The sequence below is a fragment of the Pelodiscus sinensis genome, chromosome 5 (genome assembly GCF_052426305.1).
Source record: "Pelodiscus sinensis isolate ZL-2025 chromosome 5, ASM5242630v1, whole genome shotgun sequence".
In the NCBI taxonomy this organism is placed as follows: Eukaryota; Metazoa; Chordata; order Testudines; family Trionychidae; genus Pelodiscus; species Pelodiscus sinensis.
Genome location: NC_143056.1, coordinates 31,438,999 through 31,463,036, shown reverse-complemented (window position 1 = coordinate 31,463,036; position 24,038 = coordinate 31,438,999). Strand labels below are relative to the sequence as shown.

Genomic DNA, 24,038 nt, shown 5'->3' with positions numbered 1-24,038 from the left:
CCCCCCACACACATCATCAGATGATGTTAACAGCTCCTTGGCTAATCGATAAGCGATTCTGTCACTTCCAAAATCTCCCTTCTTCCCCTTTCCACTCTGTCTCCTCTTTTGAACGGGACTATCTGATTTTCCTCTCCCCCTCCATGTTGCTATTGTTTCCTATGCACCCAACTGCCTCAAATATCAGCCTTCCTCTCTCATTTCAACCCTCCCTCTTCCTGACAGTCTCCCACACTCATCCTCAGTGACTCTGTCTTCGACCTTGGTGTCTCATCTGACCCCTCAGCTGCACATTTCCTCACCCTCACCTCTTCGTCACATCCAGAGTTTTGGTTCAACCCTTTCACTCATGAAAAGGACTCTTCGCCATGCTCTGCTCTCTCCGTAATCTCTCTATTTTGAAGTCCCCCCTTTCCAACTTCGGCGACTTCCAGTGCAGCAGACCTCTCTCTACCCCTGCCCCCTTTCTTCTTCTGATATGGTTGCAGATTCTCTCCTTACTTCATTTTCCTTCTTCCTTGAATCAGTCATCTCTCTAGGCTACGTCTAAATCTTTGAGATTTTTCTGCATGACATCTCTGAGATTAAGGCCTTTCCTAGCATTCCGCATCACTGAAGCACATATCCCTCATTATCTCATTTCCTGATTACTGCAACAACCTACTCTCTGGCCATGGCAAATGCAATCATGCCTCACCCGTATCCAGTCAGAATGCTGCTGTAAAGATCATTCTTATACCCTATCACTTTGACCGTGTTATCCCTTTCTTTACGCCCCCTCCACTGGCTCCCTCTTTATTGCATCAAACATACCTATTGTCTTCACTGTCAAAGGCCTTCATGGCCTTACCCCACCCCTTACCTATCATCTCTCACTCACTACCAAGGTGCTGACTGCCACTTTCGACTGGCCCATGACGTGAGCTGCCATTGCCCACTTGTTCGATTTTCAAACTACCACGTTCATGCTTTCTCCCAAGCTGCTGCTCACAGTTGAGAGAATTCCCGATGAATATCTGCAAAACTACCTCATTTTCTGCCTTCAAATTCTTCTCCCAAGCACTCCTTCACTGTGATGCCTACATAAAGCTTAACAACAGCTAGGCCACGGATGTACAGAAACCATTCGCTGTCATGCTGCCCAGTGCTGTCTCCTCCTACTCCCCTGACTATGTCTCTGTATCCATTTGTTATTGCTTGTCTTATATTTAAAGGTCAGTGTTTTTGTTCTGTTTGTGTACAGCATCTACCATGGCAGGGTTCTGGTCCATGACTAGGACTACTAGGTTGTTTGATAACATAAATATTAAATAATAACTTCAAATTTTCCCACCTATCCCACCAATTTCAGCCTTCAAGACGCTCCACTTTTGTATTACCAAGCCTCTACACCCCTGTATAATAGTGTACACCCCTATATAATATTAGCAAGAATGCTTCTAAAGTTCCTTTGCTTGCCATAAAAACATAATTGAAATCCACCTTCTAAAAACCTTGGAAAAGATTGAGCAAGTCAGTGGTTGTAACGGAAGAAATGGGGAAGGTAATGAATATGGGCAAACAGTGCCCATTCTAGAGCAATAGAAGGGTGGACATGTTAAATTGTATCTGCTAAAACAATGAGGAGTCCTGTGGCACTTTAGAGCAGGGGTGGACAATAATTTTTAAAAAGGGCCACTTCAGAAATTTCCAAAGTGGCCCTGGGCCACCTTGGAAGGGGCAGGGCAGAAGGGGCGGGGACAGGGGACTCTCCCTGCCCCCCACCACTCTGATTGGCCTGGGGTGGGGGAGTGGAAGAAGCCTCCCCCCTCCCCTGCCACGCCTCCTAGAGAGAAACTCCAACTGTTTTAAAACAGCTGGCCGTTCCCTCTAGGCACCTAGCGGGAGGAGACCTCGCATGCTCTCCCTGCTCCCGGGCCAATCAATTCCTGTTGGCTGGGAAGCACGCAAAGTCTCCTCACCCCTACAAGAGCACGTGACAGCTAGAGACACATTCTGGCAGTTTTAAAACAGCTGGTGTGTCTCTTTAGCTGCTGCGCACCCCTGGCAGGGTGGGGACAGGATGCGAGAGATTTTGCATGTTCACCGCCCCCAGGCTCTGATTAGCTTGGGGGGAGACAGCGTGCAAAGCTCCCTCCCACCCACCAAAGGCGCGTGGCAGCTAGAGATAAACGCTGGCTGTTTTAAAATTGCCAGCAGGTGTCTCTAGTCTCCATGTACTCTTGTGGGGGCAAGGAGACTTCTCACACTGCTCTGTCCTAAGGCCCTGGTTGGTCTGGGGGGTGCGGGAGCAGCAGGGCAGCCCCGGGCTGGATCCACCAGCTTGGCGGACCGGATCCAGCCCATGGAGGGCCTTTTGCCCATCCCTGCCTTAGAGACTAACTCCAATTCATCTGATGCAGTGCGTTTTACCCACAAAGATTATGCCCTAACAAATCTGTTAGTTTCTAAGGTGCCCCAGGACACCTTATTGTTTTTGCATTTTAAAGCAAGATTTTTTGACAAGAAAAATATCAGGTGCATCTTAAAAGTGGGGAAAAGGACTGAGACTTATTTCAAGTGGGGGAAGAGAGCTCTACACCAAAAGGCACAATGATACAGTCAACTCCCAAAGTGGCACACTGTTTAGTATCAAGTGGTATCTAAATGCAGGTACCCAACAGGTTTGCATTGTAGGATGCTTTGAATACAGCTTCCATAGTGAAGGCATTGGAAAACCCACCGTGGTAGCTTTTTGTTAATTGCTGTTCACATCAAGCCAGGAAGACGGGCCAGGCAGCCTTTTCTTAAGATGAATCTCCAAGTTGCTCTGGGAGGTATGTTAGAAAGACAGGAAGGAAGGGGAGCAGGGTGAGGACTGGCAACCTCAGAGGGTGGAAAGCAACATAGCTACATAGAATCATAGGGCTGGAAGAGACCTCAGGAAGTCATCAAGTCCAGCCCGCTGCCCAAAGGAGGACCAATTCCAACTAAATCATCCCAGCCAGGGCTCTGTCAAGCCGAGACTTAAAAACCTCTAGGGGTGGAGATTCCACCACCTCCCTAGATAACCCATTCCAGTGCTTCACTACCCTCATAGTGAAATAGCTTTTCCTATTATCCAACCTAGAGTTTCCCCCCATAACTTGAGACCATTGCTCCTTGTTCTGCCATCCGTCACTACTGAGAACAGACTTTCTCCAGCCTCTTTGGAACCTCCCTTCAGGAAGTTGAAGGCTGCTACCAAATCTGCCCTCGCTCTTCTCTTCCGCAGACTAAATAAGCCCAAATCCCACAGCCTCTCCTCATAGGGCATGTGCTCCAGCCCCCTAACCATTTTGGTTGCCCTCCGCTGGACCCTCTCCAATGCATCCACATCCTTTCTGTAGTGGGGGGGCCTAGAACTGGACACAATACTCCAGATGTGGCCTCACAAGTGATGAATAAAGGGGCATAATCACTTTCAGAAGAAGAGAGGCCCAGAGAACCGAAGTGCTTGAGGTGGTTTTTGCAGCATGTAACACAGTATGCTACACACAAATCAAGGAAAAACACCAACTTCACAATCTGCCCTCAGCGAGGGAGGCTTCATAGCTGAGCTGCCCCAGGGAAAGACCAAGAATGACCCTCTGATGCACAACTCACATCTGGAAGGGAGGGAAGAAGTAACCCAAGCCTAGCCTTGGCCAAAAGCAGATTAATTCCCTTTGCTCTTGGACATCTCTGCTGTCTGGGATAGGTGGAGCCAAGGCTCCACCCTGACCTGTTTCTATGCATACAGCACACCCCTGTGCCTGTTCTCATTGTACTGGGACTTGCCATTCAGGTAGCTTGTAAGGGAAGTGGGGGGCTGCAGACATTACACTCCCTTTTGTGGGCTTCTCTGGCAAGTGGCAATCGCAACTGCAAAGATCCCAGGCATCCAAACATTAGTGGTCTGTGGACTGGAGGATAAATGTATTGACTGACTAAAAATAAAAACAAAAACACCCCAGCATTGCTGCTGATGCTTATTATTCCAATGAGATATTTGTGACACCACATGATTCCCAATGAGTGCTGGCAATCAAATATTCCTTCTGTGGTAAAACTGACATTTCTTCCTTGGCTTTTGCAAGGAGGGAAGGAAATGGGCATTTGGCATGAAGTCAGACCCTAACACCACCACCATTTTACATATGTGCAGGCTAGGAGAGACCATTTTCATTATTCTGGCTAAACCCCAGCAATGAACTGGGAAAGTTAAACATTAGCTCAGTGGTTCCCAACTCATATTCTCCTTGTGAGGGAGTGGTAGAGTAGATGTCCCTTAACAAAATGCTCCGGCATGACTGTCAACCACCTGTTGTCCTGTTGCCCTACCTCCATCTATTCTCTCCTTTCCCTGCTCCCGTCTGCCTCCTCCACTGCACTTTCTCCACAATGTCTTGCATATTTTTGCCTTTTCTCTCACTTTCTTGGTGACAGTCCTTTCATCATGCCACTACTCAGCAAATGGCTATTCAGACAGCACTGTTCTTGGTGCAGTCATTCACATGACTGTCATGACTGAGCTGAGTGCTGCAGGAGCAGAGGACAGGCACACACTGGAGCAGAGACCCAAGGAGGGCAGTTCTAAGAAAACCCTTGCTGCTTTTCTCCCAGTTATGGGAGCATATGGGGAAGAGGAACAGAGCCAATCTTCCACAAGGAAACGGATAAGCCAGTGGCTTGTGTGTTAGCACAGGACTTGAGAGACAGGGTCAATTCACCACTCTATAACTTTCTGTGTTGACCTTGGGAAAATCACATAGTCTTTCCATCTATGAAACAGAAATAACAGCACTCCTTGACCTGACAGGGTAATGTCTGGTTAAAGACATACACATACAAAATTGTGACACACTTATATATTATGGTAATAAGGGTCATACAAGTACCTGAGATAGAAAGAATCTGCATTTGTGCTCTTCTCCCCATCCCCCCGACTAGCCCTAATTTGGAAAACTGCACATACAGAATCAAAAGAAAAAAAAATGATGGAACTAACAATGTTGTGTACGGCTCAAAGGGAAAAAAAACAACACCCAAACTACTCACTACTCACCGGAAAGAGGATCTTTGCCAATCATTAAAACATTTGGTAAATGCATTACGATCAGCTGCTGGAGGACTTCCTAAATAAAATGGAAAATTGTAAACAAGAGTCAATCAAGAATCCAAATCAATCAAATCACTCAAAATACACAGTTGTACTGATTTTCAAGGCTTTGACAGATTGGCAATTAAGGAGGTCACGAGGTGAATCCCACATGAGACATAAATCATTCTTTGAAGATGGCTGTGGATCCCACAATTGAGATACACCAATGGGTCTCTTATAAATGATAGCTATGGTCGGATGTAAGGGTCTCTTGGCACTAATCAATACGAATGCAAATGATGCCTGCGGACAGCCAATCAATCATATCTTTCTATACCAATCCATAGTTACTGCCAGATTTCTGGACTTACAGCTATAGCATGTTGGCCAAAGTTATGTAAGCCATTCTAGTATGGCTGTATAATTCAAATAATTGGTTAAATTATTACATGGGTCTGACATTTTCAGGATGAATGGGGGAGATGTGAGGAGAAAAGAAAGTTACCAAAGTGATCTCCTGCACTGCTGTGAGAAACTGGACTGAAAAGCTGTGACCTTTTAGGTAGAGCAGAGCAGACACCTTCCTAAATACTAATCTTTCCCACCATGGGTCTTGGACAAGTGCAACTGTAATTTTGGTGGGTGTGTGGGAACTCTCCACAATAGATGGAGAACAGGTGGTCATGTAACTTTGGCAGGTTTCATTTTTCAAAAAATATCAGCTGTTTGAAGCTGAGCAGAGCCTTAGAATACCAGAATGGGCCATGAGGAGATGGATAGGTAGCCAGAGGACATGTGCAGTGGTCAAAGGTGCATGATAAGTACACCACAGAGATGACATTTATAGGATAAACTGCAAACCATGTGATTAATAAATATTTTGTGGCTTAGAATGAAAGTAATTAGCACTTGCTGGGATGAATAACACCACTATTTCTGTCTCTCTCCTCATCTGAATAGAGAGATCATTTTGTGGGTTCATGCACTAGACTGGGATTCAGGGGATACAGGTTCTTTACCCAGCTCTCCCTCCCCTTTGACACATGCCTTAACGTTAACCTGTCTACCTCCATTTCCCATCCTGAGTGCACGTGAGGCACTCAGATATTATGGGAGTCAGAGCCATAGCAAAGACTATAAATAAGCACATGTGTGTGCATCTCCCTCTCTATTTATCTATATATACACTCACATTTCTAGAAACAGTCACCACCTAATCCAAACACTTTCCCTGGATTGTTATTTCTGCACTTAGAGAACCATTATAAAAGGAAACTGAATCTGAATGCATAAGGATCCAGCAGCATCTAGAGAGGAATTGGAAGGGATTTTTGAAACCATTTTGGGTGCAATGTTCCATTTTTTCTCTGCTCCCAATTTAAATAAACAACACATACTTAAAGCAATACTTAGTAGGCATAAAGCAGAAATGTGTTAATGCCACAGCTGATATCTTTGGTGATGTTAGGAAAGAGTAATGTAACCTAACTCTGGGGTTTTGTCTACACTGACAAATGAGTGACAAAGCTTCTGTCACTCACAGGTGCTTAACTCCCCTTCCAAAGGACAAAAGCTTTGCCATGGCAAGTACTAGTGTAAACAGTGCTTTGTTGGCACGAGTGTTCTCCTGCTGAAAAGATGTGAAAATATGGGGTAGAAACGTAAAAGGCTAACTGGTTACCTGGAAAGCATTAGCCTTACAGGCATGCTTCTCTAGTAACTGATTAATTGACACCCTGGCCCAGACAGAGCAACCTCCTGCCCACAGTGCAACCCAGCATCCCTGGCTGGCTGGAGCAGTCCCTGCCCACAGAGGGCCAGACTGGAGGAGCCACCTGCCTGCATTATCCCAAAGTTGTATAGTAAACATATTTTCAAGACAAAAGTTTGTTTTCACTTATTGTCAAATAGGTGCAAAACACATTAGATTTCATAGCACATGGCTGGAATTTGATACTCTGCTGATCAGTTCCACAGTGAATTTTCTTCTTTGGCAGAAGCAAATTTTGACAGTTCTGTTAATGAATTTGTCTCTCACTACTGAGCTCCTTGGCAAAAGAGAATTTTGTTTTCAGTCCTCCAGCACATGGAGGGGCACTGAGGCAGGAATGCATGAAGAATTCTTGTTGTCTTTGTCTAATCATCAGATCCCTTGCTATTTAACCAGCAGAGACAAAAGGCACTGGGGCTAAACTTTATGTAGTCAGAATTCCCACACACTCCCTCTGAAAATTATTGCTTGATTAGTCCAGCCAGTGTAATTGACTAGCTTCCCTTCTAGTGGTATGGTTTGAGTCTCTGAAGTGTTTTCTTGTACTAATATGAGAAACGGGCCCAAAACATGAATATCACATCAAACCATGATTTTCCAATTCAGATTAAAAGATTCCGTTAGATGCAAGAGATTGTACCTAATTCTCTTTAACCTGGTTTTAAGCTAAAGAATAACTATCTTTACCTTCACTACTAGTATCACCTTAGGTTATTAATAATAATACTCGTATACAATACATTGTAAGATTCTTATATACTGCTTTTCATCAGTAAATTTGAAGTCATCAGTGTCAATGTCCACCTTTTACAGTCAGGGAAACTGAGGCACAAAAGTGAAATGGCTTACCAAAGTCACACAATAAGCTAATTACACAGCTAGGAATATAATCAGAGTCCCAGTTCTATGCTCCATTTGTTAGACAACACTGCCTCCTTCTAACAAGATCATGGAATTCTTAAAATTCTACCTAAACATCAATATTTCTCTTATTTGCTTAGTTCTGGCATTTTCTCTCAGGTTGGACAATGAAAATCCATCCAGCCAAACTCAGCAGATCTTCAGCGATGCATTATTTGAATGTCACTGAAGGAAAATGTTTGACTAAAGGCATTTCTTTTTCTTTTGGAATTGTTAAAATCACAGAAACATTTCTATTAGCCAAAAGTTTTGAAAAAAAAAGTTTTATAAAATATGACCCTAAAAATCTGACATGACCCTAAAAATGAGCTGTAGTGTTTACAGAGGTGGTGTTTTGCAAATCAACTCTACTGTATTTACAAGTAAGACTCGTCTTCCTACCAAATGAAAGACCTGCAAATTCCTAACAAAAGACGTGTATTCTTTAAAGCTAATGAAAAGTTTGTGGGAGAAAAGAACCTACATCCCCAGCCTGCTCCTGCACCCTCCACCCAGCCAGACACCTCCCACCCTGGCCAGGCATCCTACCCCCCCTGCTCTTGCACCCTCCCTCCTGGCCACACACTGAACCTTCCCTTACTCTTACCTCCTCCCCCGGCCAAACACCCTACTTCGAGGCCTGCTCCTGTACCCTTCCTCTTATACAGACCTTACACCCTCCCGCCCCTACATCCCACCTCTTGCTCAGATCCCGTACCCCCATTCCTCTCTCAGGCAGCCCTGTTCTGAGTGAAGTGTCTCAATTGGAAGCCACATCATCAATGAGGGTTGGGGATTTTTGGAGGGTTTTTTTGCTTCTCACTTGTGTGGTTCTCAACTGACTTTTCCGTGGGTCACTGGTCCCTAACCCAAAAAAGTTTCTCCACCATAAAGAAAGAGAGGCAGGAGAAAACATGGGAACCTTTTGTGTTGGACATGAATTAATATTTTACTTTATTTAAAACTAAGCCTGAAACTAAAGTGAGAAAGTTAAAGCGCTTAGTCTGTTTAATACATTTAAATTAATATTTCCTTTCTTACTGGTTAAATTAAACCGTTCTTCCTCGCTGCAGAGTCCCAGTTCTATATAATTATATAATTACAATTATAATTATATAATTACACTTTGAGCAAAATGGCTCAAGTGTAATTATATAATTAATAGTGAGTTTTCATTAGCAACTGGAAGTCCATGGAAAGGTTTGCATTGAACCAGGTGGTCCGAGGGTTACCAGGTAGACCCCCCCCCCCCAAAAAAAACCGGACACACTTGATCGTGGGTGGGAGGGACCGGCCGGGAGGGAGGCAGGGTTGGCTGAGGAAGGGAGGCAGGAGGTGGGGCTGGTAGGGGGGGAGGGATCGGGGGCCGGAGGGGCTGGACGGGTGGGGGGGGCCGGAGGAAGGGGAGCAGGAAGCAGAACTAGCGCGGGGGGGGGGGAGGGGAAGGGAAGGAATCCACTGGCCCCAGCTGGAGTCCAACAGGCCATGCCCCCAGCAGGCACTGCCTCGAGTTGCTAGTAGAAGTGGGGCAGGAGGAGTGGCTGGTAGCTGCTCTCCCTGCCCAGCTTCTGCACGCAACCTGAGGCTCCCAGCTGGGAGGCGGGGCCGCGATTGGCGCTGGGAGACTCTGGTTGTGTGCAGAAGCCAAGCGAGTGCCAGCCACTGCCCCAGCCCTGCTCCGCCCGGCTTTTGCACGTGACCACAGTGCTCCCAGCACCAATCATAGCCCCACCTCCCAGTAGCTTCCCCGCCCCCACCAGACTTCTCTCCGGCACCCAGCCAGAAATTCAGAAAATACCGGACATTGCACATGTCCAGTATTTTCTTAATTTTTCTACCAGACAGATGGCACAAAAAACTGGACACCTAGCAACTCTAGGTGGGCCATGGGCCAAAAAGTTTGAGAACCACGGTGTTAGGGGGTAGGAGAGCACTGTGTTGTGGGGGAATGGGCGGACAGGGCTGGTGGCATTCTGGTAGAGCCGCAGGAACGGGCCCCTCCACCTGCAAGGAGCAGCTTCGGCTCTGCCTACATTCACCCAATGCTGGCCTTGCCTACCAGGTAGAGCAGGATGCTGAGGGAGCAGGGGGCCATGGAGGCCTAACTATCCACTATGATCCCAGAAGATAGTTTCTATAAATCCTTTATTACTGTATAATTGTTTAGTACGTTATAAGAAAATAATTTTACCAATCACAGTTTCCACTTTCATTTTTCATTAACCTCTCTTATGCACACTCATTTCATGACTATTTTAAAAGCTCCTTTATATTTAAAAAAATTGCGGTCCACATTTACAAAAAAAAGCACCACCTCCTGTCCCAGGAATTCCTGCGTATGGGTCTGTATGTACCTAACACAACACTGCAACCATAAACAAAGCCTTAGACAAGTATTACAATCTGCTGATTGTCAAGTGCTTGCAGTTGAATATGGATTTTGAAACACTAAAGTCTAAAAAACTCCAATACCCCATCCCACCCCAAACATGTTACACTGTGTATGGTAGCCAATATGAGAAGAGAGTCACTAAAAAGAACAGCAAAATAAAGAAACTACACTTTTCAGAAATGGTGGTGTTCTTCAGAGCAACAAGGAGGGCCTGTATACAATAAATGCTCATTTTTCCTAGGAGAGATCCAGTTAATTATTTTAACAGTCAGACTAACACTTGATCAAAACAATAAAAGGTAAAAGCATCAACATATGGTACCAATCTCCCTTAACTATAACCTATTAGAACAATTAGGGGTAATGCTGTCAGCTTTACACCTGAGGCCATTAACATACCAAGTGGCAATTAACTTCAAGTCATAAATCATTTCATAGAGATTACAGTTTTCCATGTTTCTTCCTAATGAAATTCCCATGAAAAAGGCAATTTTGATACAGGAAACCACCAGATCCTATTTAAACAGCTCTGACTTAGTGTCCAATGAGAACAAGGTGATTTTGGAAAGCAACCTCTCCCAAGATAGGATCATCATGATGTATTTTCTGAAATCTAGGATCCTTTTTTGGTATTGGCAGGTACCATGTTGAACTTCAAAGATCAAAGCTGTCCCATAGCCATAGTTATCAGAAATTGACTTGAACAAAGCCCTGCCCAACCAGTTAAACATCTCAAACTTTAAGGAGGTTTGGCTCCAGATCCAAATTGCAGGTTGGGTCTATTTCTATTAATTGATAAAGCATGAGTCAGCACCCCAAAATCATAAGAGTGGCTTAGGAATCACCGGGGGGGAAGGGTTAAAATAATAAATGTTATTAACTGCTGTTTATTTGCCTTCTGGTTTCTGAGCATTCACTGTACTTTCACATCATGTTCTAAGCTCCTCTCTGAAACCACTAGGGCCAAAAATATTTAAAAAATGAAAAGTATGATTCTTGTGCATGGTCATATATTACAATTTTATGTAGCAACAGGTAAGATATGTGGTGTCCAACCAGTTCTGAAGCAGTAGCCACTACAGCAAACTAGCCACACTCAACTGGCCAAATAGTCACATTGTTCAAGCTAATTAGCCACACAAAAATAGGCCAAATAGCCACATGTGGCTAGCGTGTTGGACACCATGGGGCTAGATAGATCCTTTTACTATATGTGTAGGAGCCACAGGTGTCCTGCAGCAGCCCCAGATTTTAGTCAGGGCTCCTCTGCCAGCTCCCAACCTAGAATCCTGGCTCCCATCCTAGCCCAGTACCTGTCCCCAGTTCCATGGTGGATGGGGAGAATTAACGTGGTAAGGAGTCTGGCTTTCAGGATCCGCACTATTAAAAGTTTTCCTGCACCACTGCCTCAGATTTACAGGAACTTTCTTGGGCCAGCACAACCCTGCTCCTGGTTAGACTCTTAATGCCTGTACATCAGCAGTGGGAGAAATGGCAGTTGGGCAATCATGTGCAGATGGCTCCAGCCAAGGAGCTCAGGGCTGGAGAGTGGGCTAGATTTCTGTCCTCTCAGCAGTGAGGGAGGAAGCCTATTCAGGGTGGTTTCTAGCTGACATCCCTGTGATTTAGTGAAGGAAGGTTGCTGGAAAAAGTAGTTTCTCATGGTAATCCCAGAATGAAGAGCAAGTAACTTCAGGAGAGCAGCTCTTAAGTTTATAACAAAGCTCATGACATTGTGACCCCAGCTCTAAGCAAAGCATGCATGCTAGTAAGTATGCAAAACCAGGATTTACACAGTGGAGATAGACCTGGGAAGATGCAGCTTCTGCCTGAGAGTCTCTCTTGGTAAAATAAAAACAACTTTTTTTTGTTTGATTGGATAATCCTTTGCTTTATAATGGGGTTCTGAGATTGGTTCAGACACTCATCAAAGGAGCCTATCAGATTATGGATACATTTTTTTCTTTTTTTTTTCTTTTTTTTTAATAACGGAACAGAAGTAAAGTCCTGAACAGGAGTATTTTTCTGTTTACCAGTTCCAAAGTTGGGCTTTGGGGTTTTCTGCTTGTCTGGTCTGGTCAACAGAACTTAAAACGCCCAGTAAACGAGAGAAATTTAGGTAACATGAAAATTCAAACCCCAACTGAACATCAGCCCTGATTCAGCCTCAAGCCTAATTAGGATCATTACCACCTCAGCCTGTCCGTCTACAAGATTTTTGAAGACAACTACATGATGTGTCCAGAAACTTTTCTCTACATCACAATATAGTGTTAATGTAAATTCCACCATTAGCTTCTCCTGCAGATTGAACCTTCACCCAAATAAAAAAAAAAGCACATAGGCACTAAATAAATTATCTAAGTTGACCACTGCCATTCAAAGCCCAAGTCAGATAAGTACACTTAAGAATACTATGTAACTAGAAAAAACTAATTACCTAACTGACTGAAACCCAAATGGCCCTCTCCTATTAACTCAGGGTGAATCTATAGAGTACCCTTACCTTGAAATAAGCTTATTTGATGTTATTTCAAAATAAGGCGCTATTCCAAAACTTCCCTTATCCCTTGTGCAATGAGGTTTAGAGGGACATTGGAACAGTGAGCCCATTATATTTCAGAGGTACCCCAAAATGGCTGTGCCGTGTAGACGTAGCCTCATTGTTACCATGAAAAATATCATCCACCACGAAGATAACACTATTGACTCACAGCAACATAAACACACCCCCATCCACTTGATGGGGCCTAACTGAAGTATTAAGCCTTATTTTGAATTTCTCTGAGTTCTTAATGATACACTATAATCAATGTTTCACTCCTTCCCCACCACCTTTGACTTTTTGTTCCAGAAAAATAACACTATGAGCCTGACACTTGGAAACATCATCACTTAGAGTGGGACTACTCACTGAAATAAGCATTACACTGTGGGTCAGATCCTCAGCTGGCATAAATTGTCAGAGCTTCACTGATGTCAGTAAAACTCTGATAATTTATACCAGTATTGGCAACTCTGGATCATGATAGAAACTTATGGGGTCATTCATTATACCTAGCTATCTCAGAAAGGGGCACCCATAGGACAAAAATTACACTGAGTACTAAAAAGCAGGGATGTAAATGATTGGTCAGCATAAGCTTATTGGATAGTTGACTAGTGATGCGATTAGTCACTTCACCCCCCTTTGCTGTCTCTATCAGAGAGAAGAAGCAAGGGGGGAGGGGAGTAGGAGCTGGTGCTGATGGGAGCTGGCTTAAAAGCCAGTTCCCCACAGCACTGTCTCCATGGGGGGCAGAGGAGGTAGAGGCATGGCGGAAAATGGCATGAGCAGGGACTGAAGAAGTCTCCACTTGTGCCACTTCTGCTGCGATTCTGCTCTGAAATGTACAAGAGCCCCACCAGGCTCTTGTACATTTTAAAGGCTGACGCACTAAAGGGAGTGTGGGGTCAGCGGGATTCTCCCATTGGCCCTGCGCTCCCTGCAGGTCTTCCACTTTCGAACTGTAGCAAGAGCCCAGTAGGGCTCTTACTACAGTTCAGAGGTGGAGACACCCTTATAGACTGATCAAATAGTTGATGGAAATCCCATTGCCTATTCGATGAGTTAATTAATCTAAATTTAACATCCATACTAGAGAAAGGCCTCAAAGTCAAAGAAGTGATTGGATTCAAGGTGTTTTTGATTCAGAGCAATTTCTAATTTGCTTAAGAACATTCAGAAAAATAGGTTTTTCTGCAAAATTAATTATATTAAGCCTAAGATAAAGCCAAATGTTTTCAATTTTGTTTTTACATGTCAGTAAAACCAGTTATTTTTAAAGTAGTAACCTGTTGATTGCGGGCTGCATAAACAAGAACCAGAAAGAAAATTTCATCTGGGATAAAAATTAAAAACTGACAAGTAAATTGAATTTTTAAAATTATTTCATTTCTAACGAGTCAATGGGTTATAAGTTACATGAGTAAATACAGTAAACATACAATGTTGTAAACCAATGTGACAGTGATCTTTTAAAGGTTAGGCAAGACCAAATAAAATTATTGCTGGAAATGTCAATGCAATTAAATACAAACAGATCTATCAAAATTTCTACATACACAACTTACAATTTACACATACCTGAATATAATTCTTGTACAACTAAAATACTTGTTCGCCAAGCAACACATTATAAACATGACAAACTATTTGATTAAGAACTCTGCTTACTTCTGCAAATATAATAAATATAATATATTTATTTATTTATTTATTTATTTTAGAGGGACAATAGGAGTAGAAGTGTTCTAGGGGTAATTTTTGAAAACCAGAAACTTAGAAAGAACACTTCCAAAACCCCATTAAGTGGAAACTAAAAGACTACAAAATAACTGTTGCTTCATCCTTTGAGGATAATCAGCTGTGACAATCATAGGCTAGAATTTCAGCAGGAGGGCAAAGTGAAGGAATTCTATCTCATCTTAACTATACTATGTGTATGTGGGGTACAGACAACTACAGTAGCAGCCAAACGATAGAAAAAAGAAATCCAACATAGAAGCAGCATGAGTAACATTCTACTAAAAAGTTTAACCGGGTCTCAGCGGCATACAGAGGGCTATTCCACAGATAACTGGCAACTGGCACCATAAAAAGTATCTCCATAAAGCCATCCTCCACTCATTCAATGACACATTACTGGTCAAATACCATTACCAATTATCAGTTTTATTATTGTTATTTGTATTAAGGGAGCACAGAAGTCGCAGTCAGGAGCTGAGCCCTAACATACTATATGCTGTAATAACACATTAAAAACAACCCTGGCCCTGGTTAGTTTATCATCTACAAAGTGCAACAAGCAAATGTGATCAATGAAAATGAAAACACACTCCTAGGATTATAAAGAGAGATATACTGCATTACTGGATTATTCCTGAAGGTACCACATTTATTATTATTATTAGTAGTAGTAGTATTAATAATAATGAGGTCTCATCAATGGAAATAACTGATTTCATAATGTGGTAGTCATGTTACAGATGTTCTGATCAAGATTGACTTCTTGGTGTATGTAAGGGGCTACTGAAATATTTTTTAAATATGGCACAATATATTGCATTCTCTGACTTTTGAATTCATTCCATTTAAAAAGCGCCTCCCTGCAATTTACATACCACTAAATAATAAGCACAGAAAAAGCTATATCAAACTACACACAAAAACTACTGTGCCTAGCAGGGTAAGACAAGGCTTCACAAAACATGGTAAGCACATTTTAAGATTACTTCTACATAGTAACTCAGTATTCCACAAACCTTATTCCATCGCCTCCCTGACTCAAAAATGTCAATTGCTTATTACCATATGATATGCAGTCCTGCAGTTGGGTTCTAGTGGTACTATTGATTTGACCCTGAAAAGGAAAATCCAATTGTCCAAGTCTGTGTCCTCCAGGTTTTATTGCCAGGAGCACATTTTACTAATTTAACCACTAGTTGGAAATAAAAAGCTTATTGATTTATCCTCCACTCCCTTCAAAGTCCATACAAGTGACTACACATGCTTTAACAATATCCAGATAAATTACTCTAGACTTTTATTTAATTTTGCTTCCAAATTGTCCAGGGATGGTTTCTGCAGTAGCAAAGAATAACAAACTGTTTTGTGTTAAAGGGCTGTCACTTTAAAATTACAGATGTAACCAGCTATAATGCAATCCATCTGTTCAACATACATTCAGTAGTCTGTGGTGGTCTCCAGGGCCCATAATGATTTAACCCAACACATGCTGAAAAGAAATATAAGTCACCAAAACAGAATTAAAATAGTTTAAAAACCTCAGTATAACTCAGCAGTAAACACCTACTTAAACAAAAATCATTCTTTCCATTCAGATTGAACATAGTTCATGTGCACGTGTAACCCACACACCTTCTGGGTGTGGTTCACTGTCCCATGTAATGGCATTTAGACCATTTAGCCCTGGTCTACATTAGGAAGTTATTTAGAAATAACCCCCCTTATTTTGAAATAATAAGTGGAGAGTCCACATTTCCAGGGCCGTTATTTCGAAATTACAGGCTGGCTATATAGAAATCTGTACTCTTGCTTTTCTCAGGGAATAACTTTTTTTTGGAAATAGTTATTTCGAAATAGCATTAGCATGGACGCTCTGGTGCAGCTATTTTGGAATACTGTATATACTCGAACATAAATCCATTAATTTATAAGCTGATCCCCCAAATGTACAGAGAAAAATGTCACTGACCTACCGTATTTTCCGGCGTACAAGGCAACTGGGCGTATAAGACGACCCCCTAATTTTCTAGTTAAAACAGGTTTTCGCCTATACTCGCCGTATAAGACTACCCCCCCTTAAGAGGCCAACCGGCAGCACCCCAGCTGCTCTGCCCCAGGGTCCACAACAAAAGCGTGGTCTGCTGGGGGGGGGCGCACTAGCTGCGCCCCCCCCCAGCAGACCAGGGACACGGGAAGCAAAGCTGCAGCGGCATCGGGGTGCCACGCCTCTGAGGCTTTGCTCTGGCAAAGCCGCAGAGGCGCAGGACCCCGCCGCTGCTGCGGCTTTGCTCCCCGTGTCCCTGGTCTGCTGGGGACCGTCTCCAGCAGACCAGGAACACCGGGAGCAAAGCCACAGCCGCGGCGGGGTCCCGCGCCTCTGAGGCTTTGCCAGAGCAAAGCCTCAGAGGCGCAGGACCCCTCCGCCTCCCCGGCTTTGCTCCCGGTGTCCCTGGTCTGCTGGAGACGGTCCCCAGCAGACCAGGGGCACCGGGAGCAAAGCCGAAGCGGCGGCGGACAAAGCCTCTGGCAAAGCCTCAGAGGCGCGGCACCCCGCCTCCGCTTCGGCTTTGCTCGCAGTGCCCCTGGTCTGCTGGGGACCGTCTCCAGCAGACCAGAGACACCGGGAGAAAAGCCTCTGAGGACGCCGGCAGCGGGACAGCCGTGGCGCGTCTGGGCTGTCCCGCTGCTGGCTTCCCCCGAGGCTTTGCAAAGCCGCGAAGGGGCTCGGGCAGCGGGGCCCCTCCGCGGCTTTGCTCCACATCTTCCTGGTCTGCAGACCAGGGAGACGCGGAGCAGCATTTCTCGCCCCGGAGTACACGGGCAGCGGGACCGCGAGGTCCCACAGTCCGTGTCCTCCGGGGCGAGAAAAGCCCCGTTCGTACCTGCAAGTCGGGGACTGCCTGTATGTTTATACCCAGCGTATAAGACGACCCCCGATTTTTGGGGGATGTTTTTTAGTATAAAAAGTAGTCTTATACGCCAGAAAATACAGTATTTATAAGCCTACTCCAGAGTACAGGCTTCCAGTCCTAACTCATCAGCATCAGGGCAGGCTGAAGGACATGCAAACTGCAGGCACAGAGCCTCTCAGCTCCCATTGGATGCTGTTTGTTGTTCCCAGCCAATGGAAGCTGAGAGAATCCATGTCTGCAGGTCCCTCACCCCACGCTGCTTTCCATGGCTCCCATTGGCTAATGGGCCCCTGCCCACTGATCTTCTAACCTTGGCTGTATGTAGCTCAGCCATACAGTCTGCCCTGCCTGCCTGCCATTGTGATCCTAGTGGTAACTGCAGTAGAGCCAAGAGGCTCCGTGACAGCTGCCAGCACATCCTCCAGCCCACATTGCTTCCTGAGACTCAGGAAGAACCCATTCATAAGTCAACTCCTGCTCTTCACAGCAGGATTTTTTCCATAAAAAATCAGCTTACAAACAAGTATATATGGAAGCCCCTGGCATGCGAGCCGCTTTCCCATGGCACACAGGGCAGGAGGTCAGCCCCACCTCTCCCCACCACGCAGCCGGGAGCTCATGCTGTGGTGCCAGCCTCGGCCATGCAGCTGCAGGCTGGAGCAACAGCTCTGGATTCCTGCTAGGGTGAGAGAGGTGGGTGCGCGTCCCTGCGGCTGTTCCGGGCCAGCCTGAGCGTGTAGCTCCTCGGAGGTACGGGGTCAACACCCCACCCTGCCTCTACAATCTTCTTGCTTTGGGAGGGGCAGTGAAGGAGGATGCGGGGGCAAGATGGGGGGCAGGGATTGCACTGAGGGGCAGCATATCAGGCTGGGGGCGGATGATGAGGCTGACGGAAGCGAGGCTGGATCAGAGAGAAGCAGCAAGGAGGGGTACAATTTTGTTTTGCAGAAACTACACTTTCCTTTACTCCCCACTTCTTTGCCTCCCTTCCCCAACTAGCTATTTGGCTGCATTCACTATATCACCTTTTCTGCATTACTCACCCAACCTTCCTTCTGCCCCCAAACTCCGTCTCATATCCCCACCTCACACCCTCTCCTGTTGCCAAACTCCCTTTCAGACCTTGCCCTCCTCACCCTGTACTGTATCCCTGTCCCACTCACTGGCAGCCCTGACCCACACATTGAACCCCTCATTTTTGTTCCCACCCAGAGCCTAAGAGAAAAGTAAATCTGTCCTCCCTGTCCCTTCCCCTCACCCCATGGGGCTGGAGTGCCAGAAGAGTGAGGTGTCTTAGTTGGGGGCCACATCAGTGAGGGTTGGGGTTTTTTAGAGGAGTTTTTTTGCTTCTCACTTGTGTGGTCCCCAACTGATTTTTCTGTGGGTGAATGACCCCCCAACCCAAAAGAGGTTCCTCACCCCTGCCATAAAGAAAGAAAACACTGAAATCTTTCGCGTTGGACATAATATTTTACTTTATTTAAAATTAAGTTTGATTAACTCTCTCATGTTAGTTTAAATGCTTCATCTGTTTAATAATTTAAAAAACCGTTCTCCCCAGCTGCAGCACTAGCAAAATGGCTAGGACGTAATTATGCAATAAACAGTGAGTTTCCATTAGCAACTGGTAGTCCGTGGAAAGGTTTGCATTGACTCAGGTGGTCCATGGGGCATGCAGTAGAAAGAGCCCCTTCCCTCCTCCCAGGAAAGCAGCATGCCCCAGGGCTGAAGAGTTAAATCTTGGCACACCACTTTGGAAAGGTTACTGACCCCTGATATATGGTAACTACTTCCCAGAGTAATTCTAAGTAATTACTACCGAGTGTTTCCTGGGGCTCTAAGTCAAGGTAGTGTATCCAGAATAATGAAGCCTGCCTTGGACTAATTTCAAGGCTCTTCCATAGCAGGGACATGCTATTTTGATTCTATTATTTTGGGAGTTATTTTGGATTTTGTTATTTCGATATAATTTCCTAGTGTGGACATGCCCTTACATAGAGAAAGAATGAGTGTGCTCTACAACCTTAGCTGAGATCCAGCACGCTTTTAGTACATGCATTAGAGCTACGGTGTCCAATCAGCTCTGAAGCAGTAGCCACTATATCAAACTAGTCACACTCAACTGGCCAAATAGCCACATGTGGCTAGTAGCAAGTGTGTTGGACACCACATTAGGGATGTGAACGACTAGGCGACACACTAGTCAACTAGTCGCTTCCCCCACCTTGGTGCCTCCATCAGAAAGAGGCACCAAGTAGGGAGGGGAGAGGATGGGGTGCTTCAAAGTGGCATGACCGCAAGGAGCCTGGGGCCAGACCCTGGGCACCACATGCAGCTCAAGCAGTATCCCTGCTGGCCTCGCACTCCCCGCTGTGCTTTTGCCTTTGAAGCATAGCAACAGTCCCCCACTGGCCCTGGGCTCCATGCAGTGTTGCCTCTTTGAAACGCTTTAGGGAGCATGAGGCCAGTAGGGGACTGTTTGAGTCCCCCGCTAACCTCGGGCTCCCTGCAGTGCTTTTGCCTTTGAAGTGTAGCAACAGCCCTGAGGCTGCTGCTACACTTCGAAGACAGAGGTGCCCTTATCGACTAATTGAATAGTCGATGCAAATTGCATCAACTATTCGATTAGCCAATTAATCTAAATTTAACATCCCTACACCATAGCAGTAGACACTCATGCACTACACTCCAGAGATCCCAGGTATGGTTCCACTTAATGGCTTCACACACACATGCCATCGCACATTCTCCCCTGTCCCATGTTACCGGGGGTTAGGGAGGTGGGGCTTCCAGTTCTGCTCCTTTCCCTCGAGAGAGGCAGAGGCAGCAGGGAAAGGAGTAGAAGGCCAACAGCTACTCCAGGTAACATAACATCTCAGGCCTCTGCACAGAAACACAGCAGCTCAATGGAGACTTTGGGGGTGGCTGACAGAATTTTTCCAGTAAGCTGCACTGCAGGGGCAGGCAAGATCCAGCCCGGGGGCCAGAGCCGGCCCAATAAGCCTTTCAATCCACCAGCCAATGGCCCACCAAACAGAACCCAGAGGCAGGGAGCAGCACTAGGGCTCACAGTAGGGATGCAAGTGAGTAGTCAAGTTATGAAGCTCTGGCAAAGCCTCAGAGGCGCGGGACCCCCCCGCGGCTGCGGCTTCAGTCCGGGTGCCTGTGGTCTGCTGGGGACCGTCCCCAGCAGACCACAGGCACCCAGACTGAAGCGGCAGCAGCGGCGGTTCCCCGCGCCTCTGAGGCTTTGCTCTGGCAAAGCCTCAGAAGCGCGGGAACCCGCCCGGTGCCCCTGGTCTGCTGGAGACGGTCTCCAGCAGACCAGGGGCACCGGAGCAGCTTACGAACGGGGCTTTCTCGCCCCGACCTCTGGGGCGAGAAAGCCCCGTTCGTAAGTGCGGATCCGACGTAAGTCGGATCCGCGTAAGTCGGGGACTGCCTGTACTCAGAGAGGCAGCAAGGGGAGGGGGAACAGGAACTGGTGCTGGGGGTTGCTGACTTAAAAGTGAGTTTCCCTCGAGCACCGTCTCACCAGTGCTGCCTGCTCCCATTCCTGTATGCTGTCTCCCCTCCCCATAATGAGTAGTATCTTACTCAGCAAGCTGCCCTATTGATTTCAGTAGGGCTACTCATGAAGTGCACATTTCTCATGTGAAGAAGTGTGGTCTTAAGTACATAAAATGACTTCAGGGTTATTTTGGACATATAGCTGCTCAGTTGTTAAAGAGGCATTGGTTATTGGCTTCAGTTTACTAGGCGAATACTCACCATACAAGAGTCAACTCATTAATGTTTGTAAATTGCTTGCGATTTTTGGATGACATTAGGGAAGTGCAAAGCATTATAAAAAGAGAGCCCTGCGAACTAAGCAGCAGTAGACATATGACCATCGTGCAGTTACTACTGATCTAGTGTATGTATAGAATAAATCAGATAAGTACGTGGTTTCAAAGTGATGTTGAAAATGTAAGTCAGAGATCTTCAGAACAATAACAATGTAATGATCCAACCCACGGTGGAGGTGGAGAACTGCAACAAATTCTGCCAGTCAGAAAGCCTGGATTAAAAGGATTGTGAGGGCAGTGTAGGAGTACCGGAGAAATAAGTAGAGCCCTGTGCAGATATATTTGTATCCACATCCAGTCCACGATTTGCAAACATATAGTCTGCAAATATTTGCTTCCACTGATATACACAGATTTGCAGAGCTCTAAAAATAAGAGAGCAAGTGGTATACATTTTTAAGTTTGGAATGATTAGATGTTTATGGGCAATTGCTGGTAATAGGGATGTAAAATCCCATTTAATTAGTTAACCAGATAAATGTAATGTTTAACTGGTTAACTGATTAAAAAGGGGGCAGGATGGAGGGAAAGTATACCAGCCTTCTGGGCTGGCACCCTCCCCAGCTCCTGCCCATCACAGTTGGGCTGGAGAGGCCCCCACAACATGGGCAGAGGCTGCTTCCAACCCTGCATTGGCCTTGGTGTCCACAGCCTTGTGCGGGGCCAGAAGCAGGAGACAGCAGCCACCCCTCCCTCCTGCCTCCCAAGCTTCTGCACCTCCCCATGCAAGACTGAGGGTTGGGACCCAGCAACACCATGTTCACATCCCTGGTTGGTAAACACTGATTTCACTGTACACACAAAAACCAATGACAGAATATTGCTATTGGTGATAACCGAAATCTAGATAGGCAAAGTAAGAAAAATGCCATTTAAAAGCTTACTAGGTTCTCACGTTAATATGTACAAAACATGCTGTAATGCTGGCATTTGAAAAACTGGTGCAAGGGTGCCATTTAGGGAGCTTTAAAACTTTTTGAATCTCAACTTCTGCTATCATTAGTCTACTTTCTGTCCCCATCACTGTTAAAATTTAAATTGATAAAAACAGAAAAAATGCTTACAAATAAACTGATATCACAAATAAAAATCTATGGGTGATCATCTGACTTTCCTGTCCCCAAAAATAAATAGAAACTGTTAAAAATAAAGTTAACCCATGCTTAAAACTGACATCAGCTTCCAATAGAGTATATAGCTTCTTGTGTTTGTGCAACTTATTTTATAAATAAAACGATTGCAAAATGAATCTAGCATTACAAAAATAGGCAGACACACAGAGTCCCTGTAGAAAAGACCTTATCTCCTTACTCAGACCAATATTACATATGTGCAACAGCATAACCTTGAGAAGTTGCAGATATCACTGCAGGATTTGTAGAAGAAATGAAGTTTTAGAGAGGCCAGAAAGAAGGCTAACTTTTGTGCATGAGAATTCAGGAACTGGTCTGAGCTCAGAGAGCCAACCTGAAAGATGTGAAACCAACAGGCCCCAAAGAGACAAAGAGAGCAGTTCGGGTGGCAGGATATACAGGGAGTGAGCTGGAAAGGAAACAAATAAAATGTTTTTACTACTAGTTGCTACGGCTTTGTATAAACCAGATGAGATTAGTTTACTGCCAGGGTTCCTGCAGCACCATTGCTGTGGGTTTCCAGTGACAGGGGAACTGCTACTACTGTGTATTTACTACATGGTGTAACATCTCTCAGGCCTTGGGGGCAAACCCTATTCTTGTTTACAGACAACCCCACAATCTGTAACAAATTCTCTCCAGTAACCAGGCTACACAGCTACATCATAAACATCCAGGAACCCAGCCCTGCAATCAGCCCAGAAGTCACCTCTGCCCACATATCTATGCACGGGTCCCCGAGTTACGAACACATCGATTTACGACCATTCGTATTTACGACCAGCCTCCTATGCAGCCGGAACCAGAGTTACAATGAAATGCACACTTACGAACAGCGTAGACGTACGTCAGTGAATGTAATCCAATTTACAAACACATTGGGTTACAACCAAGGGCTTAGAACGTAACTCGTTCGTAAGTCGGGGACCGGCAGTACAAACGAATTCATTACTGGAGCCAGCCACAAAAACCACCAAATCAGAGGTTCATTTAACTGCACATCCAGGAATGTAATCTATGCCATCAAATGCCAGCAATGCCCCACTGCAATATATATTGAAAAAAACTGGACAGTCCCTTCAGGAAAGAATTAATGGACACTAATCAGATATCTGTAAAGGGAACATACAAAAACCTGTTGGGGAACACTTCAGTTGACGAGGGCATTCATTAACAGATCTTCAAGTTTTGTTACAGACCAATGCTACAAGCCAAATACACAGGGAAGGACTGGAACTATAATTCATTCACAAGTTTGGTACTTATGCTAATGGATTAAATAAAGATAAGGATGGCTGGGACATTATCAACCTACCAAGCAATGAAGGTGCCAGTGGTCTGTATATCTACATGTTTTGTTAGTCTTTAAAGTGCTACCAGACTATTTGTTGTTTTTTAAGTTTATCCTGTACAGACTAACTCTGCTACCCCCGAATCTTTAAAACAGATATTTCAAGATTTCACTTGATTCTTTTGGGGTTTTATCAAAACACAGGAGGCTATTCATTACCATTCATTACCAGTTGGAAATAGGTCAATGGAGGGATGATAGGAGTTGCTATAGGGAACTTTCTGGGTGTCTGGCTGGTGAGTCTTGCCCACATGCTCAGGGTTTAGCTGATCGCCATATTTGGGGTCAGGAAGGAATTTTCCTCCAGGGTAGATTGGCAGAGGCCCTGGAGGTTTTTCGCCT

General features: G+C 45.1%; 1 protein-coding gene across 5 annotated transcripts in view; it reads right to left on the bottom strand.

Annotated features, from left to right (window-relative positions):
- CCDC88C (coiled-coil and HOOK domain protein 88C) overlaps positions 1-24,038 on the bottom strand; it is a 141,332-nt gene that overhangs the window by 77,342 nt on the left and 39,952 nt on the right. For 3 of the 5 annotated variants that reach the window (XM_075926709.2, XM_075926710.2, XM_075926711.2), the window contains exon 4: positions 5,066-5,135. The exons of 1 other annotated variant lie outside the window; for it this stretch is intronic. In XM_075926709.2, the coding sequence (XP_075782824.2) occupies positions 5,066-5,135 (70 nt within the window). Of the gene's footprint in view, positions 1-2,722; positions 2,810-5,065; positions 5,136-24,038 lie in introns of all 5 variants that reach the window. One more of the 5 variants, XM_075926712.2, reaches the window with a different exon arrangement.